Source organism: Athene cunicularia (genome assembly GCF_003259725.1).
Source record: "Athene cunicularia isolate RWA chromosome 6 unlocalized genomic scaffold, athCun1 chr6_part1, whole genome shotgun sequence".
Taxonomy (NCBI): domain Eukaryota; kingdom Metazoa; phylum Chordata; class Aves; order Strigiformes; family Strigidae; genus Athene; species Athene cunicularia.
Genome location: NW_020799105.1, coordinates 6683069 through 6694942, shown reverse-complemented (window position 1 = coordinate 6694942; position 11874 = coordinate 6683069). Strand labels below are relative to the sequence as shown.

The window sequence follows — 11874 nt, the reverse complement described above, 5'->3', positions numbered from 1 at the left end:
CCTCCGCCGCTGCCCCCCGCCCCGGGGTGGTCCCTCAACCCGCTCTGCCGCCGCCTTTCCGGGCTGCCGGCAGCAGCGTTTCTGTACGGCTTGCTGATCCGCAACTTTTTTTTTTAAAAAAAGAAAACCCTTCCCCATGCAGAAGTTTATGGAAATGTGTCCGCCGCCACCGTCTGTGCCAGGCGGGACAATGTTGAACTGCACCGTGTAACTGCAGGCAAAGCTGAGACAAAGGGATATCGGGCATTGTTTTTTCCACAGGTGACTAGATCCCGTAGGCATTTAGTGGAAGTGAGACCCATAGGTCACTTGTGAAAACCCTTCTCCATTCAGTCAAGACCTTTTTGCCTCCAAAATCAAAGGTGCATCGGCCAGCGTCGTGTCCTAAAGCTTCAAAATGGACACAGAGCCCGGATATGAAGTTCAAGATGCAGTGAGGGTTAGATGGGTGGGGGAGCCCTGCTCATTCAGGGTTAATAAGAGTTGAATTTGAATTTTCACCTCAAAAGGGCAGGAGAAAGTGGAGGCAGAGGTTTGGTTCAAGTCCGTCTTTAGTCAGCGCAGAAGCTTCCTCTGAGAAGGAGCCTCTGACTTGTGAAACTTGCAGATGGATCCGTTCAACTAAAAACAGCTGGCTGCGTTTGGTGGCCTTGCTAGCCAGCTCCTAATTGTTTTCATTTAAACAAGGAGCTTTGCTTCTTCCTGGCTTATCTGCTCTTCTTTTAATTGTAGAGAAGTCAAAATAAAGCAGGCTTTGACAGTAATATTTTTGCACAGAACAAACTACACCACTGATAAAAGTAATCCCATATGCTTCTGTCACACAAATCTGAGATCAGAATGTAACTACCCTGATGACATGCCTCTCTAGTCCCTTAACTATCAGCAGGGGCCGAAGAAAAATGTCCTCTCAGCCCTGAGGGGTGGGTTGTAGGTATTGTCTATCAGTCTCCATGCAGGAAGGAAGAGTGGCCTATATATAACACTAAACCTAGGTTGTGAGCAGTAGTGCACAGGAGCAACTCTGCTAGTATCTCCACCAAAGTAGCTGGGGTTCTTCCACGAAAACACAGCCATACTGAAACTGCTCATCAAACGTAAGGACATAGCAGTGACTGGGTCCTTTGCTACCATTCCAGCACAGGCAGAGGAGACAGCCCTGGCATAGACAGGTTTCTGGCTGCTAAAAGTGTAAATTGTTACTCCCGACAGTGCCATGAAAGTGTTTTGCTATATGATTTGGCAGATAAGAAAGTCCAAACCTAGCTAATATTTTGAATTGAACTGTTGTAAGCAGAAGTGGATGATTTTCAAAATAGAGTTTAGTTAGCAGTAATCTTCCTTGACTCCCAACAGTCTAGTGAGACCTGCAGGTGGAGGGTACCAAAGAAACAAACAGCTAAAACATCAGAATGGGGCAACTAAGTGAGCTGGTTGCCAATAGGAGAGGTGTGTTTGATGATTAAGCATACTACAAAGGAATCCTCAAGTTTTTGATTCACTTTCCCTCCCTTTTCTAGAAATAGTTTCCCTTTCCTAGCAGAAGCAAGACTAAAACTCTTGTGGTTAGCTCCACCTGAGCAGCTACATCATGCTATACTCGGAAGGCAGAAGAAGAAAAACAGTGATTCCTCACTGGAAGCAGCAATCTGAAGTCTAGAAATTCAGTGCTCTGTTGTCACGCGAGCCTGCTCTCCAAGTTGTGGAGGAGTCTTCTGTCTTGGCAAGGAGCCCATTTACAAGGGTAAACCTCATGCTGGGGCTGATCCAGTGCCTGCTGAAGACAGGAGGAACATTTCCACTGGTGTCTGGGAGCCTTGAATGAGACTTTTCCTTTCCACATGAAATGTAAACAAACTCTTTTCTCTAAAATCCACCACTGTTGCTGCTCCAATGGCAGTGGGAGGGTAGAGTCAAATGGACACTGTTTTTCTGTTTTATATAAAGCATCATCTGACACTGTTCAACATGAGATGAGAACAAAGTAAAAGATCAGGAAATTTCCAAAACTTTGCCCATTGCTGCACTTGCACAGCCACACCAATAGGAGCCACAGAAGAAAGATAAGGAGCTGGGTTCCCACTGATCAGACAACATGCAGGATGCAAGATTTGATATTTCCCCTGGGGGGAAAGTAGAAGCCTTAGGTATAAAATGCCAATGTTTATATGAGTGTAAACAGTTAGAAAGGGATCAGAGACTCCATGTACAATGCTTCTTTATCTTCTTGCAGAGGCATCCATCATCACCAGATCTGAGTTGTTCTGTATTTTCTCTTGGGTACTTTTTGGCACAGTGCTCTGCCTAGTTTTGAATTAAGCAATAATTCTTTTGCCTTTTATTTTGGGACTCTATTCCACAATTAATCCTAGCCAGCTTTTTCAAACAAGAAGTTCACATGTCAGGAAAATGACATAATTGTTTTTCTTTACAGTTTTCACGACAAATTCATAATTTAGGTAGAAAAAGTTTGTGTTTTTCATTTACCCAAGCCACATTTTTATAAAGCATTTATTAAACATTTATAGCCTAAGCAATTATGAAAATCCCAAAAAGTGTTGAAATTCTTAAACTTATTCCTTGTATACTGAGCAGCACAACCTTCAAAATTTAATCTTACTTTATGGCAGAGGCAGCCATCTTATCCTCACATCTCCTGTAAAGCACAGGTCAGGTAACTCCAGCAAGTAATAACTGAAATTTCATGCCTGGAAAGCTTTTGATGGTATTCAGCCTTTATTTTAAATGTCAACATCTACTTGTGTGCTTTCTGCAACCCAAAATAATCTCTTGCTTTAGCACTTACATGAATTGTACACAAAAACATGATGCACAGATATTATATCAATAACCTAGGCCATACTTAACTGCAGTTTCTTAAAGAAATTTTAAACCACCCCTTTCTTTATACAACTTATTTTCTCCTGCATAAAGAAAAATATCTACTTGGAAGAAAACCACCATTCAGTAGAGCCTTCCATTGAAATGACACAAAATAACTATTATACTATTAGTTTTCAGAGGGTTCTTTTTAAACAGCTGCAGTGTAACTTCTTTAATTTAGTGGATTTACTTTAAGAAAGGTGATAAAATTTACCATTCCATTTCATGGCTTCACTGCTGCCATAAAACCAGTGTCTCTGCCTGCAATACTCCTTCAGAAATAGAATGGAAATACTTTACTTGCTTATTTTGAAGATAAATATATGTTTGTGTTTCAGGAGCTGATGTCAGACAAGAGTCTCTGCCAAAATGCTCATCCCCTTTGTTAAAATGTTCCTAGCTGATATGCTAGAAAAGTGTCCAGAAATGAAAAAATCATTCTCCCAGAGTTGCAATTCTCATTAGTGTTTGAGTACAGTATATTCACATAACAGGAAGCTTAATATGCACATTTTAGAGGACATCTCATGCTTTGCAGAGTGCATTGCAGGGAGGGCTTGCTCACTGTTGAAATATGGCTCTCTCTCTAGTGGATGCTATCGGGCTGGTAGATTACATATTGCAAGTCATTTAGGGAACACAGTGGCACAACATACCATTGGTCAAAAATAGATCAGTCTCTGATATGACTAATAAGAACACTCTTAATGTACATTAGAAAGGAAATAAAATGAGTGTTGATTCCTATGCCTCGGAAAATCAGTCCAGCATAAATCATCTAGGTCAGGAAAGAATCTTCCTCTAATGAACAGCTGTGGACTTCTCTCAACCTTCACCTATACTGGCTGTTGTTGTAAGTAAAGCAGAGAGATAAACTGGTCTAAGCTAGGTTCATGATGAAGAACAGAAAAAACAGAGTCAGAAATTAATAGAACAATGGAATAATAATTTGTCCCAATAGGATCATGGTATATTTTGTTGTGCAAATCACGTCACATTAATTTGAATTTGTAGTCAGAAGGACTAATGTGACATATTTAACCCAGGCTTGAGATGACCATTTGATTATGACAAGGAGAATATTACTTAAGACAGAGGACATGGGGAACTGTAAAGTGAGGAGCTGGTTATGAGCATATAGGGAGGTTAGTAGCCTTTCAGTGATCATCTAAGGAACAGGATTATGTAAAGGTTTGCACAAATGATGTCTAAAAGAAGTAGACAGAAGCATGCATGTTGAAATTATGTGACCTCATCGAGTTAGCATAAAACTGGGATAGCACATAGGAAAAATTGAGGACCAAGTAACAAAAGTGAAGCAGAACTTGGTAAAGCAAAATCATGTACTTGGGGATTAGTAAGAATTTCTTCGATACACTAGGAACTGAACCACAAATGACAAAGAAGGAAAAATGCCCAAGTATATTATTTAATTATAAATTGTCATATAGAAATGAAAATATCATGAAAAGGACAACATAAATTCTGGGATATACCAGGCAAGGTATATCCCAGTCAAATCTGGAAGTACTGTGACTGTTTCAAAGGACACTGTAGAGCTGCTTTCCAGAAACTTGTCTATAATTCCAGTCACCCACATTAAAAAAAAAAAATTTACAATCAAACCCAAAATTAAAACTGAAACAAATGAAGAGAAAGGCTACTAAAGGAAGGACTACTAGGGAAGTGAGACACTACTTTACTAGAGGAGACTAACAGCTTCTTTAGCTTAACAAAGCAGAGGCTGAGACACTGGATAATTGCTTTCTACATGGAGTCAGGAAGCAAGTGCTAGAGAAGAAAACACCATTTAAACCTAAAGTTGGCGCAGGAACAAATGGGGATAAACTGGCTATTGAAACAATCTACCTTGAAAATCCTAGGAAAGATGCAATCTGTCAGAAAAGCTGGTTGTGGAACAGCTTTCCAAAAGACATTCTTGGCTCTTGCTCTAAGCTAGTTTTAGGTTAATGTTTGTTCAGACTGATGAAAATTATGTGATGTTGGGCCTATGACAGCAACAAGGTATCCACTTCAGCCCTATCTTATTAATCAGTGACATCAAGAATACTAGAGTAGAGTCACTGAAGGAGGGCCTCATACTATTTTTAACATTCACGGAGACACACAAGGTGTCACATTCTAAAAGCTCAATAAATGGCTGCATCCTGCAAGAGTACCATCAGTTTACCTGCTGTAGATTTGCACGCTGGGACAGATTATGGTGCTGTTGTGCCAGTATGGAGGACTCTCACCATCTTTTCTTTCCTTTGCAGATGTTTGTGAGGCTTTAAATGTGACAGTCTATCCAGGACCAACAGTGCAATACTCCGAAGGAGATAATGCTACCCTTTACTGCCACATTTCTCAAAAGAGAAAGACAGACAATTTGCTGGCTGTGCGGTGGGTCTTCGCTGCATCACCTACCCAGGAGTATCTGATGATCAAAATGACAAAGTTTGGGTCTGTCCAGTATTATGGAAATTATACTCATCATTTCCACAAGCAAAGACTTCATCTTCTTAAAGAGAAACATGGAACTATGTACAAATTTCTTATTCTAAGCCTCCAGCAAACAGATCAAGGACATTATATATGCAAAGTCCAGGAAATTGGCAAACACAGGAATAAGTGGACAGCGTGGTCAAATGGCACAGCAGCTACTGAAATAAGAGGTGAGAGACTACTGATTTCAATTCTATCACTTGTCTTGTCCCATGATCCTTTTTTTTCCTTTTTGCAAGTTCATCCAGAAGACATTTGAAGTTAGGTTATTTTTAAGTGCTATCTGTGGATATGAGAAGAAACCCCAATACTCAACTTCTTTACTTACATATTACAATTTAGACATTATTCAGCCCCTAATAAAGTGTAAAGAAGTGAGAAGATTGGTAGATTTGTAGAAGATAGTCTATTTCCTTTGCCTTTTACCAGAATATCAGTAATTAAAAGTCCTTTACATTAAGCTACAGGCCTGTGGTGGGTTGATATTGGCTGGATGACAGGTGTCCACCAAGCTGCTCTATCACTTCCCTCCTCAGCAGGACAGGGAGGGGAAAAAATAAGATGGAAAAAAACCCTCATGGATCAAGATAAAGGCAGTTTATTAAAGCAAAAGGAAACGCTGCGTGCGGAAGCAAAATGAAATATTTATTCTTTATTTCCCATAAGCAGGCGATGTCCAGCCACTTCCCACAAAGTAGGGCTTCAGCATGCATAGTGATTGCTCTGGAAGACAAACGTCATAATAACAAATGGCCACACCCCTCCTTTTTCTTAGCTTTCATTGCTGAGCAGATGTCATATGGCATGGAATATGCCTTTGGTCCATTTGGGTCAGCTGTCCTAGCTATGTCCCCTCCCAAGATCTTGCCCCCCCCAGCCTATTAGTGAGGGGGAATGTTAGACAGACAGCCTTGATGCTGTGCCAGCACTGCTCAGCAGCAGCCGAAACACCAGTGTGTTACCAACACCTTTCTAGCTATCAGTATAAGCATAGTACTATGAGGGCTGCTGTAGGGAAAATAAACTCCATCTCAGCCAGTCCCGATACAGGGTCTCTACAACATTGCTAGTGGACATAAACAAATGCCATTATTATTTAAATACAAAGAGACAGAAACAAAGAGAAATTAACTTATTTTCTGAAGAATATGCAGTGGCACAGCCAGAAATAGAAGCATTATATTTTACATCTATGTTTTACCTCTTTCTTGATGATTTAACTGGCTTTAGTTCTAGTCTATCAGCAGTTGATAAGTAGAATTTCTAGTATCACATCTATACGTTGCTTTATACGACTTCTAGCCAGAAAGCAGAGCTAGAAAATCAGTGACCAGCCTCTTACAGCCTCCCTCCTTCTTTCAACCTTCCTCCCTCTTTCAGCCTCCACTTTTTTCTGGCCTCTGCCTCCCCCTGGCCTCCCACCCTGTTTCAGCCTCTCACCTTTTTTCAGCCTCCACTGCCCTCTGGCCTCCCACCTCTTTTCAGCCTCCCACATTTTTCTGGTTTCTATTCCCCTTCCAGCCTCCCTTTTCAGCCTCCTGCAGCTTTTTGGCACCCTCTTCATTTGGGCCTTGATGTGCTCTTTGAAGAATTGAATCTCTGGAAGAATTTGAATCTATTGAATGCTTCATCTCTCTGTCTTGTTCTCTTTTCCTGTCTTTTGTCATGCTCCACCGCTCTGTCCTTTTCTCTGTTGCTCTTGCTGTTTCCAGGCCAGCATCCTACTCCCTGTCTCTCTTCCGCTGTTGTCTCCTGTCACTCACCTCTCTTCTAGATGCCTCTGTGTGGCCTCCTCTCTTTGCTGATCCCTCTGGCTTGCTCCCCATCACTGGCTTGGCGCTCCTTCTCCACCTCTCTGACTTGGTCCTGTCCCTCTCCTCATCTCGGTTGCTACTGTTTCTTTCTCCATCACTGCCTCGCTGCCTGTCCCTTTTCTTCTCTCTGTCCTCCATCCTCTCCCGGACATTTTGCCTGTAGAGCTGCATACCACTCTCTGTGATGCTCTTTCCTGCTATAGCCCCATGCTCAGCTCCCTGTGCCATTCTGTCCTGCTCCGTGGCCTTTTCCCTTTCATCTTGTAGCCTGTCCTAATTCCTCTCACTTTCTCCTTCTCTCACTCTCTCATCCCCTCATTCCCTCTGCCTTCTTGACCGTCTCTTGCTCTCCCTCCTTCCCACCTTCCTTTGCCCCCACATTTGAGTTCTCTCTCTGTCTTTCTGGTCTCTACTCATCATTATCTCTCTTCCTCCAACTTTCTCCCTGACCCTGTTTTTCTGCCACCATGCACCTGGAGGACGACTCCTTCCTTTTCTAGTGATTTCTCCATCTCTAATTCCCCCACGGCCTCTCACCCCATTTTGGCTTTCCAGCCCTTTTCAAACTCTAATGCCCATCAGAACTTGGACCCCCTTCCAGCATGTACTTTTTTTTTGGCCTATATTTGCCCTGTGGCCTCCCACCACATTGCAGGGCCCCCAAAACAGTCTCCCCAAATAGTGCCTCCTGTAACACAGCCCCCCTTGAAAAATCCCCCCCTGAAATAGTCCCTGCCAAAATAATCCCCCCTGAAATAGTCCCTGCCAAAATAATCCCCCCTGAAATAGTCCCTCCCAAAATAATCCCCCCTGAATTAGTCTCCCACAAAATAATCCCTCCTGTAATAAGTCACTCTCTGAAGTAGTCCCTCCTGTAATAGCTCACCATCTGAAATAGTCCCCCTCAAACTAGTGCCCCTCTGAAATGCTGGGGTTTCAACCCCAAGCCCCAAATTAAGCTTGACATGTGGGTGATTCCCACAGCCCTTCACAAAGGGGGGGGTGAGTTTACCTTTAGGCTTCCCTCCAGGGTACAGCCAGCCTGGCAGGAAGAGCCATTAGGTAAATGAGCCCCAGGTGTCCCCCATTAAGTAAACAGAGATCAGGTGTCCCACTTAGGGGATAAACCTGGGACCACTTGCAGGAAGAAGGGAGTGTCTGTGAGGTGGATGCACTTTGCAGAGTTTCTTGTTGGGGAAGGATTTCCCAACTTCCTTGAATTGGGCTCTAGTCAGGTCTGGCTTTTGTAAATGTGGGCTGTGTAGAGATCTGTTGTGGAGCTTACTTGGTCTTATGTGTTTGGCTTGTTGACCTGGTTGTCTCCCATCTCTTGTCTTGAACTTCAGATAAAGAAATGACCAGCAATGAGAAAGGGTTTTGAACCAAATTGAATATGAGCCTTCACTCTGGGATGGATCAGCTCAAATCTAACACCACTACAGCTATACTTTCAGAGATGGGTGAAACTGGATTTAGAGAACAGATTTCTTTGAAGAGGTGGTTGAGCTCAGCAGTTGTGCTATTAGCACTAGCTGGCAAACTAGTCCTCCCCTTGTGGCTTTATAAACAGAAAAAATTATTTCCTATAGAGCCAACTCTAAAGATAAGCCAAAAATCAAGGGTGGCTGCTTGGTCCATGGATCTGGAAATTCAAGAAGCTCATCCTGCAATCACAGAAAAACTTGTGGGATCAAACTCTGCTTCACAAAGTTTCAGCCATTCCTGTTCATGTTAAATTTATCACGGTGTTTAGACCTCATATGTTATCCCTGTAGCTGGGAAACCCTAATCCCACTTACTTTATGTTTTTGCAAAAATGGCCCTAGCGCTTCTCTAAAAGCAATTCTGGTCTGAGGTAACTCCACTGACTACAGGCCTTTTCCAGATGTATTTGATATTTATGTAGACTTAATCCAAAGCACATTCCCTCAATGCCGGCTTCACTGATATCGTTCAGGTTTCTGTATTACTTTTGGCTTATAAACACAGCAGGGAGAGAAATGTGACAGTAAAAAAATAATATTTTTGAGTGTATGATCCCTTGTGGATAGCTTTCAGGTATCACAAGCTTTCACTTTGATCTATCAGAAGTTTGAGAATGAAGATGTGAAAAATACAATATAACAAGAGATAAAGAGTAGCTTTGCATTGACCAGCAATGTTTAAATCTCTCTAGAGAAATGATGACATCAACATAATGTAATTAGCAATTTATTCCTAGCAATGATGAAAGAGAGTAATGATCCAAAGCTGAAGTTTTGTTTGGATTAGTAGCAAAGACAATGGATCACTTTTAAACAACAGCAAGAAAATACTATTGTAAGCTATTTGATGTTATTTGGCATCAAAACTTGTCTTAGAGGCTTGGAAAACCTCTAAGACATTCATATGGGATTTCCTCTGCTTCCTGATTGCAGACAGAAATATAAATACTCACAGAGCAGGACCCAAGTCCAAAGGGAAACCCCAACCCCTTACCTGTCTCCACCAGGGAAATGCCCACCCCTCCAACACCCAGATCCCGGCTTTGTACATCAGCCATTCTTTTGCACAGAAGACCATGGAACCAGGACTTAAAGGAAAACTTCTCCAAAGTTCATTAGACTCCTAAATACAAATCACTAGAGCAATCAGTACCATGGGTCAGAAGTGTAATCCTGCAGCCAGAAGTCATCTGTAATCCATAACCTGGTATCCTAAAGAAACCAAAGCTTTCATGATCACACTATCAACTAGTCTGCCCCCTTTTGGAACCATGCGATGATTTTAATGAGATAATGGTCTTAAAAATACTGAGGTTGTACAAGTAATGTGAAATTGACTGGGAGGAGGGAGAGAAGATCTGTATGAACTTCCTCACTGAACCAAAGCTGTAAGAACAAAAAAGGTAATTATTGTTCCTGAGCTGCCATGTGCCCAGTGACCTTCCACATCGCAGTCAGTAACTGGGGGGCTCCTGGACATACCACAGGAGGAATCCAGTACTAAGGTGGTTGTGGCCAAGGGAGCCATTTGGGTATGGAACACAGAATTAATTAGCTTCACAGCTCAAAGAACAATTTGTTGTTTGATTTTTGTTGCTGTTTTCACTGTTTTCTTTTTAAACAGGGGGGAGTAAAAACACTAGAGCCCAACAACTCCTGAACTCACCATCTTAATCTCTGGAGGGCATTAAGTTGTACAGGCACTGACCTCATGTTTAGTGGCTGGAGCCAAGACACAGTGGTTAGTCTTGTAACCACACAGGGATATGAAATTAAACTTTATTACGTGCATGATTTAGCCCTACAGACTTCAGGCATTAGCTTGCTTCATGTTCAGCAGTCGTTATTCCCTGCTGTTCCTGCACAGAGAAGTGGCTCCCTGCATTTTATCCCTATCTCTTCCTCCTTTGCTCCTCTAGTTTTGGCTGAAAGGAGAGATTCAGCCACTGTCACTGGCAAGCAGGAAGACTGATCATCCCAACTGCCTCAGCCTCCCACCTTTGGGAAGGGGCAAAGATGGCAACTGGTGTGGGGAAGGGAAGTCAACGTTATCATCTCAACCCACAAAGAACAAGTGGTTCAAATGCTGTGCCAGGGGAGAAGAGGAGAGGCTGAGAGTAATTACCAGGCGTTATTACTTCCAATAGCACCTCAAATGGATGTTCAGGGCTGAAGCTTAAAGGCCTACAAGCAGGGCTAGGAGACCACCATAAATCCCAGAGTCTTCTAGAGGATAGACTGCATTTTTTTCCAGTGCTTTGGAGAAGAATTTCTGAAGATAACTTGAGGGAAGGGAGGTAGAGGGGGCCCGGTCTGGTGTCAAGAGACCAAGAGAAGGAGGAGGAGAGTGCTCTTTCAGCTGTGGGTTTACACTATACTGTCCATTCCCCTCAGATCCTCTGCACCAGACCAGGTAGATGTCTCCAAGAGTAGTACATTGAAAGACTGAATGGATAACAATTAATGTGTTTTTTGCAAGAAGGACTTGCAAAATAGACGGATAGATGTGCTCAAGGAATGCAGAACAACTAGACTTGTGGGAAGAAAAAAATGAGAAAAAAAAGAAAAATCATATTGAGAATAATTTTTAGGATTTTCCTGCGAAAATGTAATTTTATAGAGCGGGTCAGCAGTTTAAAGAGTATTTTCTTAAATACCTGTACTGAAACATATGGATTTGTCAGAAGCACTTGGAAAGGGAATAACAAGTTCCAGGTAAATGGCAGCAAAACAAAAAGCAATATAAAATATTGTCAGACCACCTGTCATACCCCTCCTCACAAAAAGCCACAGTGTAAGATTTCATAGCTGCTCAGGTTATTGGTATCTATAACACAGAAACATCTCATTGCTCTTCCTAGCTAAAGTGTGGGGTTCAGATCAATTTAGTTATTGCAAAGAAGACAGACTAACTTCTCAGTCCAGCCCTTAAATTCTATTTTTCCCCCTAATTTTTAATATCATTTATGAATACATAATCAAGGTGGGGATTTGAAAGTCATGACTTCATCTTTCTCACACTGTCTGGTCAGCTGTATTCCTTCCCTCTGCTTCAGAGGTAACCCAGAGCAGAGAAGGAAGCCTGAGGCAAGGGAGGAGGAAGGCAGGCTCACCGGCAGAGTAAACACAGGACAATATTTCCTGTGGGGATCTGAGGCAGACACCACCACCCCCCTGCCCCCCCCCCC

The 11874-nt window shown here is 42.4% G+C and overlaps 1 protein-coding gene across 2 annotated transcripts in view; it reads left to right on the top strand.

The window, feature by feature from the left end:
- The first annotated feature begins 1507 nt into the window (after window positions 1-1507).
- VSTM4 (V-set and transmembrane domain containing 4) overlaps window positions 1508-11874 on the top strand; it is a 42502-nt gene continuing 32135 nt past the window's right edge. Inside the window, exons 1-2 of one of the 2 annotated variants that reach the window (XM_026851342.1) lie at window positions 1508-1848; window positions 5160-5558. In XM_026851342.1, coding sequence (XP_026707143.1) covers window positions 1842-1848; window positions 5160-5558 — 406 coding nt within the window. In that variant the 5' untranslated portion in view covers window positions 1508-1841. The remainder of the gene's footprint in view (window positions 1849-5159; window positions 5559-11874) is intronic. The other variant, XM_026851341.1, reaches the window with a different exon arrangement.